This window comes from Taudactylus pleione, unplaced genomic scaffold (assembly GCF_031769625.1).
Source record: "Taudactylus pleione unplaced genomic scaffold, aTauple2 ptg000411l, whole genome shotgun sequence".
Classification (NCBI taxonomy): domain Eukaryota; kingdom Metazoa; phylum Chordata; class Amphibia; order Anura; family Myobatrachidae; genus Taudactylus; species Taudactylus pleione.
The window spans coordinates 667,159-688,043 of record NW_028284813.1 but is presented as its reverse complement, the minus strand read 5'-3'; the positions used below and the strand labels follow the sequence as shown (position 1 = coordinate 688,043).

At 45.7% G+C, this 20,885-nt stretch overlaps 1 protein-coding gene across 1 annotated transcript; it reads left to right on the top strand.

The window, feature by feature from the left end:
- The first annotated feature begins 14,134 nt into the window (after window positions 1-14,134).
- On the top strand, window positions 14,135-19,382 carry CYB5D2 (cytochrome b5 domain containing 2). The gene is made up of 4 exons (XM_088447028.1): window positions 14,135-14,464; window positions 16,859-16,999; window positions 17,125-17,308; window positions 18,555-19,382. The coding sequence occupies exons 1-4, from the start codon at window positions 14,197-14,199 to the stop codon at window positions 18,766-18,768; spliced, it is 807 nt and encodes a 268-aa protein (XP_088303154.1). The 5' UTR covers window positions 14,135-14,196; the 3' UTR covers window positions 18,769-19,382.
- The last annotated feature ends 1,503 nt before the right edge of the window (window positions 19,383-20,885 follow it).

Sequence of the window (20,885 nt, the reverse complement as noted above, 5' to 3'; positions counted from 1 at the left end):
TGGGCTATCACAGATAGCTGCGGAGCTAATTGCAAGAGGCCAGCCTCTAGACCAGTAAGTGCCTCCAGTCGCTCTAGAAAGTCTAGACCAGTGAGTGTCTCCACCCAAATAGTCCAGACAAGACCAGTGGGTTGGAACTTGGTCCCACTCCCTCACTCACCTGAGCCCTCAGCATCACATTACGGTCCTCAGCTCTCATCACCTCAGGCCCTAATCATCATTCTCTGTCCCTCAGCACCATCCTCTGCTCCTCATCCCCATCCTCAGCCCTCATCACCTTCCCTAGCCCCTGTGTCTCTCAGCCTCACCATCCGTCAGCTCCAAACCCCCCTACTTTCTAATTTCTGCAGTGTCAGGAAATGTAATATTATACAGTATATACAGGCTGCAAAGCAGACATAGCTGGTCCTGGAGGCGGATTGCGGACGGGCTTGAGGTAGAGCTGTCAGTGGTGACAGATGACTCCACAAAGGCCTATGTGAGGAGCTGCTGCGACTGGGCATGTGCAGCAGCTCCCCTGTTTTTCTTTAATTTCAGCAGCTGTAATGTTGCCCGACCAGAACTGAGGGCCTCATTCAAACCCGCTCGCAAGCGCTGAGCACTCGCAAGCGGGTCAATGTTGAGGCCCTGGTACGCGCAGCAGCCGCACTGCGCATATGCAAGCCCCGGAGTGAGAGAGAAATTCTCTCGCTCCGGGGCTCACTACAAAAGGGGCGGCTGTCGATGGTGATCGACAGCTCGCACCGTTTTGTAGGCGGGGTGGGGGGGGTGGCTGGCCAAACGGAGGTGTTCCCGAAGGAACGCCTGCCGTTTGGGGGCGGCCCCACTGACATCACTCGTGATGTCAGTGGTGAGCTTCCAGCTCAATTAGAGCTGAAAGCTCACTGGGGCTTGCGACAGACGAGACCCTACCACAAGGGTCTCATCGCAAGCCCCAATGGTCGCGATGGTCTTGACCATCGCGACCATAAACCTGGCCACTCGCTAAAGCTGTGGGTGGTCACCCACAGCTTAGCGAACGGCCAGGAGGCCAGCTCTTTACAGGGAAGCGGCCGACCTCATTCAGAGCGAGCGCTCACATTTTGTGAGCGGTTCTGAATGAGGTCCTGAGTGTGATGAGCGGCCACAAAGGGAACCGGCCTGGTGTCCCAGTGTCCCGATCTGCTCCTGGAGGTATCTGCAAAAATCCACATTAGCATCCAGTGAGCTGAAGATTTTTGCCTTAGGCATGTCAGCAATAACTTCTTCGACCATTCCCAATTGATGTTGAGGCCTCAATAGTGCTTTGTTGAGGTATACAGAGTCTATGCATATTCTGACTGACCCATCTTTTTTTTACTGCAGTTATGTGGAAAGCTGTGCTGGGATCAAGTGTCTGATCCCAGCACCGGCACAGCTGCAGGTGATGTGACCCCAGCGGGACACATCGGCGGCCAGTGCTGGAATGCTGTTTCTGCTCCCAGCGCCAGATAAACATAGGCAGCGGTAAGCTGGTGCTGGAATGGAGTATCTGTTCCCATTGCTGGTCAAGCGTGGCTGCGGCAGGTGTTTGGCTCTGGCCACGAGCCAATCATGTCTAGCGGAACAGCGGACAATAGGCGGCAGCGGCGAGTCGCGTCATGGCCCCGCCCACTTACAGTGTCTTAGATGCCACGGAGTGGGAAGAGTCCGACCAGCAGTGGAGAGGGAGGAGAGAAGACCTCCCGAAGACTAGAAGAAGAGAGGAGCCGCGGCAAAAGTTTTGCAGGCTGCAGAAGAGGCCAGAAAATGCCGCAGTCAAGACAGAAGATGAACAGCTGTGGCTGGACGCGAAGAAGAGGAGGCATGGCCTCTGACTAAGATGGGCCAGTGGCAGAAGAAAGAAGTTGAGGACAGGAGAAGTGCTGCAGTGGTGGAATTCAAAAGAGCTAAAGAAGCTCCCCACTGCAGCCTCTCCCAACATACCGGTAGGTGGCTATGGGCCACTGGTATTATTTAACCCTATCTAGACTACCAGAGCTGTCGGGCACTAGGCCCATGGGGTAAATTCAGGCAATAGGCCTATGGGCAAGTAGACAGGCATTATGCCTGGGCGCCATAGGGGGCTTTAAGCCCTATAAAAAGTAATTGGCCCAATTAGGTATAAGTGACCTGGTTATTAGGCCCAGGTCACTAGATGTGTAAGTAGGCAGGCCCATAGGACTGAGCCCTTCATAAAGTGTCCCTGGGCATTAGATCCAGGCCACTAGGTGAGCCCTAAAGTTAGGCAGGCCCAAGGGCCTGAGCCCATTGTGAGTGGGTCTGGGCATTAGGCACAGCCCACTGGTAAAAACAGGCAGACTAATAGCCTGAGCCACCTGTAAGACCCTGGGCACTAGGTCCAGGACACTGAGCCCTTCAGAGTGACTGGGCAGTAGGCCCAGGTCACTGAAATTATATTTGGATAGATGGGCCCCTGCATAAATATATATATATATATCAGAGGTGTGTCATAAGCTCTGCAGCTCCCACCCTCTTGTTATATACATTGTGTGGAGACTTGTCAGGCTCCCACTAAAGCATCGTTTTTGACAGTTAGAACAGGAGGTGGCCAGCTCTAGTTAGGCAGGAAGCAAACATTTAAAGAGACTGTACCGTGATTTGCTGTTATTGTAAATTCCCGTCTGTAATTGTGGTTGTTCCGTGCAGGGCGGGAGTAGAATCATTTATTGTTAAAACGTGCCTAACTACACACACAGTAGGGTGAGGGCGAAGTTGTTGTAGTAAGTGTAGTGGTGTGACACACTTGATTTAGGTTTAGGCCCTGCATGGCTGTTGTATTTTGTTGTCTCCTTATAGGGATCTGTAGGCGGGCAGGTATTTGAAGATCAAGAGTGGACATGGTGTTATGACGCTACAGTGTGATGCAAGATAAAACCACAGAGTCACTGAGATCTTCTGCCTATAAAACCAACCCGTTGTTCCCTTAGTGACTGAATACGCACACCTGTACTTAGGCTGGCGCCAGGACTTACTCTTGGCACAGTGTGGGATTATCTTACAGACACCAGGAGGTTGGAGATGGTACACAGTTGGGAAGTACCTGAGCTGAAAATCTTGATTTGTGCGGAGGTTAAATCTGAACACCCATATATGTTGCCAACGGGGATGGTTGTTCCGCAGATATGATCGCACAACTGAGAGTGAGTGGACCGCAGGTCGCGATGGAGATATGCTATGGTAGGGCTGCACTTGATGGTAAGAGTCACAGGTATGAATGGAAACTGCTGACTTGTACACAACTGGGACGCAGGAAGGAACAGCAGCTGGCTACAGATGGTGCAGCTGTATTGTAGACTTATGTAGATGATAGATAATGCGGCTAGGCCGCAGGCTGGAAACATGGCTGGACCGCAAGCTGATAACGTGGTTAGGCAGCAGGGTGGTAACACGGCTGAATTGCAGGCTGCTAACGTGGTTAGGCCGCAGGCTGGAGGAACGACCACAGCAGACTGGGAGACACTCAACCAGGAACACAGATGAATTAGCACAGGTATATGGCTCTGACGAGACAGGCGACCGGGAGCAGGACAAAACCAAAACAGACTGGACACTAGGAACAGACTATCACCAGCAAGGAATGCTGGGACTGACTGCAATTTAACAGGAGGAACAACCATGGCAAAACCAGCTTCCTTGATTAGAGATTAATTTGCAGCTGAGCTGCACACACAGTGAGAGCTTGATTACAGGCTGGCTGCAGCTGAAACTTCTACATACTGACAGCTTCCCTGCTGCCTAACAACTATCAGGACTGGAAACTGCAAATAATAGTCAGAAATCCCGGCAGCGGATTGTAACATACGGTGAGAAACATGTGTGTGTGTACTGTCTCTCACTGTCTGTTTGTCTCTTCCTGTCTTTCTTCTTTCAGGGCGTACAGTGGTCGAGTTTTTACCTGGTGCGAGAGTACCTATAGGTGAAACTCGGGCTCTGAAGGCAAAAGTGCCAGTGATGATCTTCACTAAAAACCTGAATCCCTTTTTTGTGTGGTTCTCTGTCCTGTCGGGCGTGCTGGTCGACGTTGAGGAAGGACGGTTCTCACATCATCTCCTTCCTCCTAGGTCATTGTGTCCAGTCTGGTGTACCAGGACCGTGTGTTCATCATACGGCCTGAAGGTGAGAGGGTGCAATGCAAGGTAAGATACAGAAGTACACCTGCACGGCAGCAGGCACCGCACCCCTCTTACAGCTACCAGACCCACTGTGTCGCTTTCTCTATCAGGGTAATTACACAGAGGATTGTCATGCCGTCTAAGGGCCTGATACAGAGAAGTACGTTCATCCAATGATGAACATACATCTCCAATATTGAGAGATCTGCACTTGCACAGGACCTGTTCTGCGCATTTGCAGAATGGGTCCTGCGATCTTGCTCACAGACCACCCCCCAAGCCACATGATTGACATGCTGCGCCATTTAGGGGGCAGAGCAGGGACGTGGCTGGTCACCATTCCAGAAAACTGGTGTCACCCATGTTTTCTGGGAGGGACGAGGCCAGATTCCTGGCCTCTTATGTGATGAGCTTCAGCTTCTGTAACCTGACCAAAGGAGCTGCAGGAGCTCACAGTGCTGGGATCACAAATGATGAGATGGACGGATTTGCACAGCCACTTGTGTGCGGCTGTGCAAATCCATGCATCTACGAATCAGGCCCTAGTTCAGCAAGCATTTTGTCATTCATGGCAACCAGAATGTGTCAGGGTGCACAGATTGTGGGGACAATTGACTCATCCAGTTGCATGTGGTAAATGACACGGAGTTAACCAATGATATCACAATCAACAATGTGAAACTGTAATGGAACTATGGTGTGGCCTTGCCCATGGTATTGATAATTTGATCTCCATACGCCACAAGGTTTACAGCAGCTATCTGGTCAATTAGTGCCTGTGGATTTGTTCAGTGCAGGAGAGTCTTATACTGCATTACACTTGGCACCAGTGTCGATTTTTGTTGTCAGTATGTTTGCATTGTGCTTGACACAGAGTCTAGTACAGATTATTCTCTTTTCAGTGACCAGCTTTACACTTTCACAATATAGTGCATTGGCAGGTCTTCGCATTATCGACTCTATGGGGTAATTTACTAAAGTGAGGGTTTTTAGAAGTGGAGATGTTGCCCATAGCAACCGATCAGATTCTAGCTATTATCTTCTAGAAGGTGCTAGTTGATTGTTAAGTAGAATCTTTGACATACTTCTGTCTCCCTCTTTAATTCTTTTGTACTCCTCTCAGACTGTTCATTAAGCATGCATATGTGAATGGCAGTTTATGAAATTAATGGGGTTTATTTTCTAAAAGTAGGGTTTTGGGTCTTTCAGTTATTTTTCTGTCGGTTTTGCAAACCGACCATTTACTAGAGTCAAATTTGCTCCAAATTCTGGAGCAAAATAAATAGGCCTCTCAGAAACTAGGGGCCCAATGCAGTAGGATGAGCGTTTAGAAAATGTGAGAGTTTTCTCACACTTTTTAAACTCAGCCAATGTAATAGAGTCCGAGAACAAAGCAAACTCGCATGTTCTTCAGACTCAAAAAACTCTCACGATTTAAACTCTCATCCAGATGTTTTCCTAATTTAAATTAGGGATGTGCAGGCTCGGATAGGTTCGAGTTTGCACGTGGAGTTCGGATTTTTCCCTCCAAAAAAACGGAACTCAGAACGAGGCAAAACGTCATCTTACATGGACGAACATCATCATTCCTGGTCTTTTGTCCAGGAATGATGATGTTCGTCCATGTAAGATGACGTTTTGCCTCGTTCTGAGTTCCGTTTTTTTGGAGGGAAAAATCCGAACTCCACGTGCAAACTCGAACCTATCCGAGCCTGCACATCCCTAATTTAAATACAACTCAACCAGTGTAATAGTGAGAGAGCTTCCTGCTAAACTCTCACATTTTCTAAACTCTCACCATATTACATTTAGCCCAAGGAATCTTAGCTATGGTGACCCTGCAGTTCTGTCAGTGATGGGAGAGGAATGTTGTGTTCACCTTTAAAATAGGGAAAAGGTGCTCAGTTAATTGTTCAAAAGGGTTCTGCATTCTGCCATGTCCCCTTTGGTGCACGCAAGGATTACCTGAGTACTGCACTGGGTGTCACTGCCCATAGTAATGTCACAGGTTAAAACTTAACAGCTATGTTTACTGAATGTCACAAGAATGTGATTTTTGATTTGGGATTATACAGGAATATAGTTATATTATTCTTTTAATATTAGCATTTTTATTTTGCATGATGATTTTGAAGTTACATATTTTAATTTCAATTGGAAACTAATCATATTTTGAATCATATTAATAGTAAGATCACTGTAAGTGCCAAAGCATTCTCACTCTATTATAAGGAGGAGTCCATCTTGGAAACATGACACATATCACATATTTGTTTTAGAAAAACAGGTGATGCCATTGAAAACCTGACGGTGGATATTTGAACGTTTACTGACAATAGGTGGAGACCTGCATGTTGTCACTGTATAAACTGCATGAAGCACATGATTTTACTGCTAGAGATTGTAGAAACTCTATGGGTCAAAGTCTAGAAGAGTCTACAACAGTTTTCGAACACGTGCTAATCCTTATCTTTAGACTTACTGACTGATATCAATTTTACATGACAGGCGACTGTTGAAAGGACATTATACAGAAACAGTGCAATAACCGGCAAATCGGGATGCCTGCGCTCGGTATCCCAGGGGCAGAATCCCGACACCGGCATACCGACAGGGTTAGAATACTGACACTTGTCGGTCAGTATTCTAACCCTCTCCCCCACAGTGCCTAAACCTAACCTCCCCCTTAGTGCCAAACCATAACCCTCCCCCTAGAGTCTAACCCTAATGCTAACCCTCCCCCCAACCCCACTATTTACCTTCGGGATTCCGGTTGTCAGGATGTCGACGCCTTTATTCTGACTGCATCCCGGCAAATCAAGTCAAATGATTAAGATGATTAAGATGAGAGATTTTATTGGGTTAATGATGTCATTATTTTCTGGCCAATTGATAAACCAAATGATTGTTTAGTCTATAAATTCCTTGCAAACGCCTAGGAATTCACAGAGAACTGTTTCAAATATTACCAGCTAAAAGACATCTAAATAACTACACATATCTCTTCCAGTCTGAGGAATGCACTTCCCTCTAACAAAGATATTGTTATAATGAACTAGCAGGCAGTTATACGCTACAAATTGATAAGTCCGAAACATTGTCTTTTCCTGCAAATAAACCTGCTTATGCAACTATGGGCCTGATTCAGCTTCGATCGCAACTGCCAATATGCATGCAATCGGCCGAATACCGTTGCAGGGGCATGCATAAATTAACCACTGCGATGCCCTACGCAGCCTGAGGACTCATAGCGTGCGATGGAGTTAGCAACTTCTGAGTAAGGTCAGACCTTGTGCAATTGTGCGTGAGGCTGCGATGGTACTCTATTCTACCGATGTTTTCGCAGTCCTGCTAAACATTACGGATGTGTGTAAGGTAAAGTGGGCGACTTTATGTTATGCTGCGGTGGCATAGCGATCGCAATGGATTAGCATATTATTGCAGTGAAACTGCGTGCGCAAACGCTATTGCAATCGCAGTTGCGATCCGTAATGAATCAGGCTCTATGTTGGAGTGCCGTTTCTTTTCTTTTGTCATTGTAAGTGTGTGTGTGTAAAATTGTGCTTGTTATGGCATAATATGTTCTTATTCTGTATATTAATAACTGGAAACATTAATATAAATTCCCTGATTATTGCATATAATCAATCCCATCTGCAAGTGACAATCACATACCACTTCGGACTATCTATATGAGACCTGTGATTGTCCTAGTCCTTGTGTTACAAGGGCCAGGCCCAGACGTGACTTGCTTCCTGTAAGAACGTGACCACACCCACTATATGGAATTGCTAACACCCAGGGGTGCCGAGAGGGGGGGGAGCGGGTACTAATTACCCGAGCCCGGGCTTGCTGAAGGGGCCCCGGGTCCGGCACCATCCCCCCTCCCTCTTATATCACAGCAGCCCAGCACACATAGCTGTGTGCTGGGCTGCACTGGGAGACTGCTCGCAGCAGTCTCGTATGCCTGTGGGAGGAGCGATCACACTGATCTCACCCCCCACTGGCTAGGCGCCGGGCTGAGGGGGCTCACAGCACACAGTGTTATCTTTTTTTTGGGCCTAAGAGGACGTGGCCACGCCTCCCGTGATTTGGTCACGCCCCCTTTTACCTGGGCCCAGCGTGGCTCTTAGCGCACCTGGTCACACCCCTTTTTGATCACACTACTCACACTTCTGTCTACATGGGGACATTTTAACAGTGCTATCAAGAATGGCTGTCTAGTATATATTTTTCATATTTTAAAAATTTTAAGCAAGTTGCATTTTATTGTGGACCCTTTAAAAATTATCTTCCAATGTCTGTCTCTAAAAGAAAAAAGGACGTGTAAAACCGATGTAGTAATGTGGTTCCACTTATTTAACAAAGTTCTGTAAATTGAAAATATGCAAAACTAAAAAGTATTTATGTATGTGTGACGTACGGTGAGGTACATGGCTGGGGAGTCACTGGCTAGTATCAGAGCCAGATTTACAGATACATATATAAGAACCCGAGGGTTCATGTGGGCATTATACAAAGGTGCAGCAGTATATAGTGCTGGAAATTTGGTAAGTTTTGATCAGGGATGTGCGGAAAAGGTAGACAGGAGAAGCAGTGCCTCACCTGCCATACACTTCACACTTGCCCACCCTCCCGATTCGGCTGGGAGCTTCTCAAAAATCGGATGCCGCTCCCGGGCCCCCGTAAAGGCCGGCAAGACACCTCCGCCGACGCCCCGCCCCCCCCTCCTGCGGTTGTAAGAGAATCCCCTGCAGCGTAATTTTGGCCCCTCCCCCTGCTTCACAATGCCGGTAATCTCGGCATTGTGTAGTGGGGGTGAGGTCTGCTTCTGCGGAAGGGGGCAGTCAGAATGTTGGCAATCTGATACATATTCTACTTCCGAATTTCGACTATAAAAATTGTTAGAGTAATACAAAGATACAAGATATTTACAGGGCCGGTTAAGGCTTGTGGGGGCCCTGTGGCAACTAAGGTGTGGGGGCCCCCAGCAAGCCACATGGAGCCCCGGCAGGCTCACACTAACCCTATGTGGGCAGGGGCAAACGCAGGATTTTATGAGGGGTTCTAATATGGGATGCTTTCGGCATCCCGGCAGTCGGGATGCCAACACTTACATTACTGACGCTGGTCAGAATCCCGACGAATGCATCCTAATCGCCGGGATGCCGAAGGTAGTAGCGGGGTTGGGGGAAGGGGGAGGTTAGGTTCAGACACTTGGGGCGAGGTTAGTGTCTTGTGTTAAACATGCACACACACATATATGTAGCAATATATTATATATATAAATATTACATACATACTAACACACATATACAGTGTACACACATAAACACATACACAGTATACACACACACTAACACATATATACAAATGAACACATACATACACATATATACATACTAACACACAGCATGCACACAATAACACATACAGTATATACACACACAAACACATGCATACACATATAAAGTATACACAATAAACCAGTACATACATACATTTTTATGCTGCTGCATCTGCAGGTTGAAAATGGGGGCAGGCACCTTACATTAGGCCCCACCCCCTTGTGTCGTACTACTGCGATTCGCGTGTAATATGGGAGAAGGGCTTGACACTTTGGCTCCGCCCCCACTTCGCCAAGATTTGTCCGTCAGGCGGGGTTTCTAAGTACTCAGAACCCCCCCTGTCTGCACTTGTTATGGGCCCCCCCCCCAGCAACCCCCCCCCCCCCCCCCCCCCATTAAGCCGGCCCTGGACATTTATATTTTCTCTACATTTTTCTTTAAATTTTTATAGTCAAAACTCTGGAGTATACCTAAGTATGACAGGAAAGGCTCTGCCTTACCTAACCGCACATCATATATATGTCTGGTGTCATTATGCATACTGTAATAGTTCTACGTTACCATATGTGTGTCACCTGCTGTGGCCTGATGACCTTGCCTCACAGATTTTTTATGCCACTGGATCTTGGCATATTATCACCAATAACTTGTTACTGACTCTGGCCCTGATTCAGAGCCGGACGCTCTTTTAGAGCGCTCGCTCTGAATCAGGGCGTTGTTTTTGGAGCCGGCCCCCTGGCCGCACGCTAAGCTGTGGGTGACCACCCACAGCTTTTGCGAGTGGCCAGGTGATGGTTGTGACCATCGGGCTTACAACGAGACCCTTGTGGTAGGGTACGCCTCTGTTTAGCCAGCCACCCCCCCCTCCCCGCCTACAAAACGAGGCGAGCTGTCGATCAACATCGGCAGCCGCCCCGTTTTGATGCGAGCCAGGGGGGAGCAAGTGATTTCTCGCACGCTCCGGGGCTCGCGCAGTGCTCACGTGGCACGTGCGCACTGCCCGGCCATCGACCCGCTTGCGAGCGGGTCTGAATCTGGCCCTCTGCCCACTGCAAAGTGGGCGTGTAACTTTGCTGCCACCAGCAAGCTTCCCCTACCGGTACTTGGAACTACTTACTACCACCCAGACTCCTACACTGGCACCTGGAAACATTTCTCCCAGCCTCCTACACAGTCACTTGGAACTGGATACTCTGGTTATGTGTGTGGACACACTACTGCAACACTTTCTGGATAGTGTTGGCTAACTTCCAATGGTTCCTCTCCATGGACTCTATAGCTGCCAGAGGGCTTTAGGTTGTAGACAATGGACTCAGGTCCTAACTCAGACCCGCTCGCTAGGCTGCGTCCGCACGCAGCCTGCCGATGTTTGCAATCTGCGCATGCATCACAGTGCGCGTGCGCAAATTAGTCCATGCGATCGGGAAGCGTTCACTCGCTGCGCATAGACAGCTCGCTAGCTAGAGTGATAGGACAAGCTGCTTGTGGGTGGTGACAGGGGATGGTCGATGAAACGGGGGCGTGATGGTGCGAATGCAGGCGTGCCTGAGCCTCTTAACGCCGTTTGAGAGGTGTGCATAATTAAGACGCAGCGTCATAGTATATTTCACATGGTTGAATTACACACTGAAGCACTCGCAGTACTTGCGGTAGGGTATGCTGTGTTCGCTTCAGATGGTACTCGATATTACCAATGGTTGCATACACATCCTGGAGATGATGTACAAAGTGGGCGTCTTAAGACTGGCCTGTGGGCATCTGCATACACACCGTGATCGCACGCCAAGACATAGTGGGCATGCTAATGCCTTGGTGTGCGATTGCGGATTTGCATACTTTCGCTGTGTGCGAACACATCTAGTGAGCAGGTCTAAATCGAGCCCTCAATCCAGAATGGCCGGAAAACAGATAAGCATCATTGCGCTATTCTATTGGTCACAGGATACAAGTAGATGCATCGTCTTAAAAGACATGATGCTTATTGCTCAAAAGTCTTTAAAACGACTGTCTCTCCAACACCAAACCCCCTGAGTCTCTTCAGCATCATTCCCCCTGCATCTCTCCATCTCTGTGTTGACATATGCATGAGTCCTCTTCTAAGCTCCTCTCCCCTCCCCTCCCTACAAATACAACTGAAGAAACCCACTCCAGTCCACCTTAACTCCTAGACCTGTGGGGCCCCATAGCAAAATTTTCTTGGGCTCCCCTAGGTCAAACGCCCCGCCCCGCGTGACTTACCTCTGCTCCATTGCTGTGCCCTCCTTTAGCAGTGTGCTGTGCAGGGCAGGCACATGTCCTCTCCTGGTCGCCTCCTCCCAGTATCAGTCAGAGTGAGGAGAGACAAATGCGAAGCCGACCGGGAGGGCAGATGTGCCTGCCCTGCACAACGCAGCACACTGGGCAGGGGCATTTCTAGAGAGGAGGCAGCCCATGTGCAGTCTCCATCTCGGGCCCCCTCTTCTCTGTCCTCCAGGGCACTGAGCGGTGCACAGCCAGTGCCGCACTTATAGACTCTTGGCACTAGAGTGTGCCTAGAGTCTATAGCGCATGCACAGGTCACCGGGAAAATGGCCGCTGCGCATGCGCAAATGATGAGAAAATGGTTGCGGCGCCAACGTGGGACGTAAGTATAATATGGGTGCAGGGTGTGCAGTGCGGACCCCGTCTGGAACCAGAGGCCCGTGTGCCCCGCACCCATTATAAATACTGCCCTAGCACTGGGACTGCTGCTGAAGGAGGACATGCTGGCCTGGCACCTTAGGTCATACTTGCCGACATATAATAAATAGTTATGCAAAGAGCAAAAACTAGAAAAAAGACTAATAAGCCTTTGTTGGGGCACTCTTAGAAAAGAAATGTAATGAAAATTAATGAACAGAATTATGTGAAATTAAAACTTAACTTTTAATAGTGAACTTGGGGCCTGATTCAGAGCCGTTCGCTATTTGTGGTCGTTCGTTCAAAAACAAGGGGTGGCTATTCAAATGATCCGTTCGCAAATTGCAGTCTGTTCCCACCTCTAAGTCTGAACGAGCGAGCAAAACATACGCTCGTTTTTTTGATAAAAACGCCCCCTGGCCGCACGCACCATACGTCATGTCCGCTATTTATTAGCTATTTACAGCGTATGAACTGCTCGCTATTCTTGTGGTTGGTGTTTTCAACCGCTATTTTGCGAGCAGTTCTGAGTTAAAAAAAACCAAGTGACGTGGTCAATGACGCTGCTGTATTAATTATGCACTCCCTTAAAACGCCCGTTTTGACCTTTAAGCACGCCTGCGTTCGGATCTCCACTCCCCGTTTTCAAGCACCTTCCCCTGTTACCACCCACATACGCCTCATTCTGTCACTCAAAATAGCAGGCCCTCGCTATATTGCGTACCAACGATTTTCGGCCGCACTGACTGGTTCGCGCATGCGTACTAAAAACCGTACGCATGCGCAGATGTGCGAACATCGCTCGGAACGAGCGTACTGCCGCTAGCGAGTGGCTCTGAATGAGGGCCTTGGTTAGATAAATTATCTTCAGTTAGATAACTCACATATAAAACAAATATATATAGTGAACAAATGTAAACAACATAAATGTTGCAATCAGCATACAGTAAGAAAACAATTATTAGTATATATAATATGATATATGAGAGAGATTTACCTTGTATCACAAGTCATTGATTGAATGGCAGCAGGGAACAAGAGTATGTAGACCCTATATGTACCAAGTACATCAATCAGTTTAAATCCGCTGCCAATAAGAATGATGTATAAACATGGATAAAGAGCACAGATGTTACAATCAAGACTAAGGAAAGCACTTAGTTTATATACACTAGGATAAATTCAGTTAGGTAACTCACACGTAAAGGGCCGGTGTCATGCGCCTTTAGCCGCGTGCGACCAAAAATGGGGGTATGGCCTAATTACCATAGGCCACACCCCCTAAGTAACTAACTGGGCCCCCGCCTGGGACTGAATGGATGCTGCGCGCATGCGTGCATTTAGCTGCTCCGGGGTCCGGCACCTCCCGATTTGACTGCCCGCGGGGCACTTTGTCCCACGGGTGGAACAGTGGGACAGTGCTACGTGCTGAAATCGGGATGTTGGGAGAGGTGCGCCCTCTATGGGGTGGCGCCCCCGTTCGACCGCTCTGGTCGAACACCCCAAGAGCCGGCCATGGGTACAGGGGGAGGGCCAGGCCCTGGAAGCGACCTGTGCCTCGGAGGCGACCCGAGCCCAGTAAGCGACGAAAAGCCCCATGGCAGCCACACTCCCTGCACCTGTGGTTGTTACACCAGTGCCTGCTACTTTTTATTTTTGTCTGTTGAAGTTGCTGTAACTCGTCTCCATAGAGCAGAGGTTCTCAACCACTATCCAGGCTATCCTCAACACTAACAGGTCATGTTTTATGGATTTCCAACTCTATACAGGAGTGATCATTACTGACCCAGCAAAATACATTATTTCATCTGTGCATGATTAAAGAAATCCACAAAACATGACCTGTTAGTGGTACTTGAGGATTAGGGTTAAGAACAACTACCATAAACGCTTTGCTATTGACGAAGGCTGCAGTTCCACTTCTGTACTCCAGATGGCGGTATAATCACACCAAATGCTCCACAAATCACTGTCCTGCCTCCCTCCGCAGCACCCGGAAGAAGCAGTGTCCCGATGATGCTCAGCCAGTGAGAGCCGGTGCCCCCTCAGCAATACCCATGCTCGGGTACCTGGCAGCCGCTGCCCTGTGCCTGGCCGCTGTGTTGCTCATGCGCAGCGACCCATGGTCCTTCTCCGGTGTGCCCGGGCTGAGCTATCTGTTGTCAGAGCAGTGCGGGGGGAGGCTGCTGACTAAGGAGGAGCTGTCCGGTTATCACGGGGGGCCCGGCAGCCCCGGCATATACCTGGCTGTGCTAGGGCAAGTGTTTGATGTGCAGAAGGGGAGCAAGCACTACGGCCCTGGGGGCTCCTACAGCTTCTTTGCAGGTAGTGTACCTTTCCCTGCCTTATAACCTGGTGCTGTGTGTGGCTATATTATGTGCAGCATTAGACCAGGCTCATTCCTATCATTCTGTAGCTGTGTGTGGCTGTATTATGTGCAGCATAACACCATGTTCATTGCTATGAGCTACTTCACTGTGCCAGGGACTAGCTCTGTGTTACGCATAAGAATGTACATGAGATCCCTCTGTCTGCAGAACAGCACACATCCCCATAGTAGTGAGACTGTTTTGTTATCACTACTGATCTCATCATGGGCATAAGATTTCTGTCTGTACCTAACAAAATATATAAACCACAAGTCTACTTTACTAATCCTGTCCCATGGCTGTAAACATGCAGCTGCATCATCAGCCCTCTTTATCATTTCTACGTAAGGTTTAGTTGTCATCTGACACCACCAATAAAAATATTTTTTCCTGAGTGATTATAAATGGCAACAATGTAATAACAATAGTCCTTGTTCCATCATCTTTCCTCTTTATGTATTGCACATAACTGCCCTCTTTGCAAAAGCTCAGACTGTAGCACTAATATGCATCGGCAGGGCTATTTTTCTGGAAAAATAGGTCCAGGAACTGGGGGTGGAGCTATAGAAAAACAATTTTATATATATCTACATATATATAGCATTTAGGAAAGAAGGCACTCAAAAGGGACTTTAAAATAAAACTTATCATATGGAAAATAAATTTTAGCCCAGGACATGACATCATAGTTAATGAGAGGCGCAGGAACTAAGTTCCTGTTAAAAAATAGGACTGTACTAAGCCATTTCATAGTCGACATACATGTGTAATGTCTGGCACTGGGATTTTTTTTTTTTTTAAGTTGTTTTTATAAAGATTTATATCCACCTTACAGACTAGAACTATCACATGGTTGGGTACGGAATGCCGGCACTCGGGATCCTGGTGGACAGTGGCCCTGATTCAGAGCCGGACGCTCTGACAGAGCGCTCGCTCTGAATCAGGGCCATCCTTCTTAATTTTAGAGGGGCATCCTGGCCGCTCGTATAGCTGTGGGTGACCACCCACAGCTATAGCGAGTGGCCAGGAAGATGGTCGCGATGCTTGCGACGAGACCCTTGTGGTAGGGTCTCGTTGCCGCAAGCCTAAGAGTGCTTTTGGCTCTATCAGAGCCGAAAGCAATCCCACTGACCTCACTTGTGAGGTCAGTGGGGCCGGCCCAGACGGTAGGCGTTCCCATGGGAATGCCTCCGTCTGGCCAGCCATGCCCCCAGCACGCCCACCAAAGGGGGCATGCTGTCACTCACCATTGACAGCACGCCCCCATTGTAGCGAGACCCATAGCGACGGCTTGCCCGTCGCTATCCAGGTCTCGCGCATGCGCACGACAGAGCCGCCTCCGTCGTGCGCATGCGCACTGGGCCAACATCGACCGCTCGTGAGCGGGTCTGAATTAGGCCCAGAATCCCAACGCTGGCATCCTGACAGGGTTATGATACTGACACCTAGCAATCAGTATCCTAAGCCCCAACCCCAGTGCCCAACTCCAGTACTTAACGTCGAGATTCTGGCACCGGGATTCTGACAGTTGTCGAGATTCCTGCTCTGGCATTCTAAGCGCGGCATCCTGACTGTCGGTATTATGATCGCATTCCCCCTATCACGGCATCATCACACAATTCTATTAATATTAATAGAAGTAATGTTATATTGAAGTTTGTACACTCAGTGCAAACAAATTCTGAAAGACGTGATACAGCTAGCATGTGCACAGAGATTGCTTAATTCTGACAATTCATTAAGGACAAACGGGGGATTCAATTATCTATATGTATTTAATGATCAAAACTCCCCACATTTAGGTGATCTCAAGCAGCGTACACACTTGGCGATTAGGAAAGACAGTATGATTACGATATCCTAATCGTACAGTCGTTCCTGATCCCCTGTAGTGCCTACACTGAACGATATGTCATTCAGTGTAGGCACCCTCCCTCATCCCTGAACATGGCCAATCTGTCGTTATTGGCAGATTGACCGGCATGTTCAGATGATGATAGATGCCGGAAACGACCAGTGGGAGCGCGCATCGCTGGTAATTTCCGACATTATAGTGCACGATTGATGAGCGTTCGAATGATTACGATGTTGTAATCGCTCATTAATATCGCCAAGTGTGTACGCTGCTTTATTCTGACCTTTTCTGTGAAGATCTTCCTTAAGATTGTAAGACATGTTTCATAATAAATTGTTTTCCAGGATCATATACTGTTACAGTACTGGACAGTGTTCTTGTACATCTCAGAACAATCTTTTTAGATTAATCTGACAATGGAACACTCTTAAAATAAATATAACTTCTAAAGAGCCTTATTAAGAAAAAATACAACTACATATTTCTTTTTAACAGCAAGAGATGCCTCTCGTGCCTACGTGACTGGTGACTTCACCGAAGAAGGTCTTGTGGATAACGTGTCTGAGCTGTCACCCATGCAGATGCTGCACCTCAGAAACTGGCATTCTTTTTATCATAAGAATTATGCTGTAATCGGTACGTCTTCAGTATTTCACATGCTTCAAACTGTAAGTTGAAAAGTAGATGGTTGAGTCTGTAGACTCCTATATTGCATTAAAACATTTATTGGAAAAAAGTAAAGATATTTTTTTTTTTTTAAGGTAAACTTATAGGACACTTTTATGATGAAGAAGGAAATCCCACAAAGGCTCTAGAAGATGCATTAGAAGTCATTGATATTGGAGTAAAGTTACAAGAACAGAGGCAGGATGAGAATAAGCAATTCCCACCCTGTAACTCAGAATTTAGCGCTGGTACCAGCAGAGTGTGGTGTTCCAAGAGCAGGTAAGCATCAGACACACTAAAGACCACTGCAGGCTATGGAGTATATTTACTAAAGTGCAGGTTTTTAGAAGTGGAAATGTTGCCCATAGCAACAAATCAGATTTTACTTATCACTTATTTAGAACCTTTTAAGATAATAGCTAGAATTTGGTTGCTATGGGCAACACCTCCACTTCTATAAACCCACACTTTAGTAAATATATCTCTATAGGTAACCCACCTTACTTATATGTACAGAACATTGCAAGTTTTAAACTAAACACACATCACATTTAAAAGCAGCTTTGTGTTATAAGTTCTATACATTTGCTAAGATATTGGATGACATTTACACTGCATAGAGAAAATTACTTTCCTGGTTGCTGTATTGTTATTATATAAATGTTGACATGTGAAAAAGTAATATTTACATTTAAGTATGGATCAGACATAAGATGCCTCTGGCCCTAAAGCTAGGTACACGCACTTTCCTGAGCAATTAAATGATCTTGATCTCGAGTGCACACAATAGGAATTTATCTTTCATCCGAACGGTAATTATCTGTCCCAAGATCAAAACAAAGTTGGTGTTTTTAAATTAACTATAAGATGAATGGAATTCATACACCTAACATAATATGCATGATATCGGCTAGGCGTTTGGGATAATTGTCAGCTCCGGGTGCTGCGTACACATTCTGAGACTATTGGACCGCGCAGCTGAAAATGGGTAGATCAGCACAACTGTTATATTGTGTGTACCTAGCTTTAGCAGAGTAGTCTCTTTATACACAGTAATGACTCAAATTTACATAAGTGGTGTTGGGGGGAAAAAAAAACATCGGGGAAACTCACAAAATCTTCAGTTTTTAATAGATGATAAATGAAGTTTGCATTCATGTTGAGGTATCATCTTGGATTTCTGGTAAGGAAGCCAGTTATCAGAATTTGTGATACAGTCCTACATCAAAAAAACCCAATTTTTATTTTATTTTATATTCATGCTCCTTATTTGCAATTGTTCGGCTGATTTATTACAAAAAAATAGTTTGTATACTGTATATAGGTTATGCCACTTTTATTTTGGTAAGGAAATTAAAAAAAAAAAAAAAAAATCTATTCTTTTTCACGCAGATGTTCATTAATTTATAAGGCAGATAGAAATAACTAACCATAGAAATGAAAGTTATAACAAGCAGGACCCTCCCTATTTTTGCTCAGAATTTATAATGTCTTAATTAACATTGTATATATTCTATCTCCTAAGTGGTGGCATACAAAGGGATTGGATTGGTGTTCCAAGAAAAATGTATCTAGCTGGCTATGATGGATACCGCTGTGTGTGCGTCAGAACGACTGGCCCCCCCTCAGATCAACCAGACTCTACAGAACACAATGACCGAGGGGATCTTGATAACCCCTCACTGCATGAATATGAAGACTGCAACCCACTGTTTGATTGGTGCTTACTTAAAGACTAAACTGCGTTTTATTTATTTGTAAATAATTAAACATCAAAGGTTGTACTAGAGCTTTGTAACATCTTCAACTTTACCTTTGAAAACATGTTCATGGATTACTAATGGATTCTTCATTGAGAAGCTGAATGAGCAGTGTAACCATTACACCTTCTGCAGTGATGTGTACCATTAGCAATTGAATATACCCACAACTGACTTCTTAGATTGTATACACATTTATTGTCTTCTATCCCTGCATTAGAATATGAATAATACAAACTGTACAGATCTAAAAGAGCAAATTCATTTGTTAAGGAATCTATATGTGTGAGTCAATACATTAGGTATCCTACAACTATTATTCATAGTCCAAAACTTTCTCTGCCAAATGTGTGCCATATTTTTGCAGAGAAAAAGAATAAATACCAATCACACAACTTATATAAAAGCCTACACACATCATTATCTATATAAAGGAATATTTTGGCTCCATAAGTGCTTATTTGATCCACTACATCTTTGGGATAAAAGCAACACTGACACAAGGGACATCTTGGTTCCATAAGTATATTCAAAGAATTATCAGTGATTTCTCTGAATGCACTTAATTAAAGCAATTGAAGGAATATATGGTTCACACTGGCATGTGCACTTTTCATTATGTAAATGTTTTGTATAAGATAACTTTAGACTGTCTATAGAAGTTATTTTGATCATCAGATCTTTTTGTTTTATGAATTGTAATTTTAAAGCGGAATTACCTGTTCGCTTTATTAATTATAATTTTAGAGAGGGTTTATAACAATACATGTTTAGTCTAAAGTAAATTGCCCTTTTTCTAGAAACCTACGGTTTCATTTATTATTAATATTAAGGATGGTACAGGGATGGAAGATCTATAGGTCTAGATATACAGGCAATAGGTTGACAGGGTCAAATAGTCGACAGTTACAAAGTTGACAATGACTAAGGTCGTCAGGGTCAAATAGTTGACACCGAAAAGGTTGAGACATGGTTTTCCATACTTTTTCATGATTTTTATGGTTAGGATGAGCGTTAGGCACTTGGCGGAGGGTTAGGCTGCGGAAGAGGACGGTTAGGCACTAAGGGGAGGGTTAAAATAACAAAAAAAAAATGTCAACCTTTTATGTGTCAATCTTTTGACCCTGTCAACCTTAGTCCATGTTGGCCTTTTAACTGTCAACCATTTGACTCTGTCTACCTATTGCCTGTCGACCTACTGACTGTAACTAAATACTGTAGATTAACTATGAAGGATCACTTTTAGGTTAAATTTGTGCCAATGGCAATAATTTCTGATAGTATTGTAAGGACCCAGATGTAGAAAGTAACAACACCCCATGGACCCCAACCATTACATAAGTAGATCAAGTTCTATGTAAAAAAAAAACAAAGGCCTTTTTACAATAAGGTTTATTTGAACAAAATGCACGTCTCCTCGAACACGGATTACAAAGAAGTTAAAAAAAAAAAAAAAAAAGTCTTGATCCAAATGTAGAACCAACAGCTTGAGGTTTTATTATCGGATATATGAGAATCAAGTATTTTCCAAAGTATCTGACTAGCAGGCTTCTTTTAATGACTTTGGATAGACTGGTGTAGGTATCAGTGTACAAGGTGTCTGCTTCTATGCTGTATTCATTTGTTTTACGCACCTCCTACTTCAACATACTTGCTAGAAATAAGTGTTTTGTGGATGTGAAGAAAATATTCCTGCTATAAAAGATGATACATATTACTAAGGAACAAACAGAGCTTTTTATACAGAGTATATGCAGCTAATTTTCAGTTTTCTTTATGTAATATATGTGAATTTGCAATTTATCATTCATTGTAGATTCACAGTGATAGCACAGTACCTGGAAGATTACTTGCTAATTAGCAAGTAATATTGAGAAGGGCTATTTCTTCCTCGCTACTTCATGGCAACGATTTTTCTGGGATTATATCCTATTCCCCCAGTTTAGACAGGAAGTTTTTTTGCCAGGGATCGCCCACCTAGCATACAGGTCTCCGCCCACTTAGAATACAGGCCTCCTCTTCCTCCCTTGTCTTTTTTCCTGTTTCCTTGTTAGGACAGTGTAAGGTAGTTTGTTATTTTTGGATCTGCAGGACTT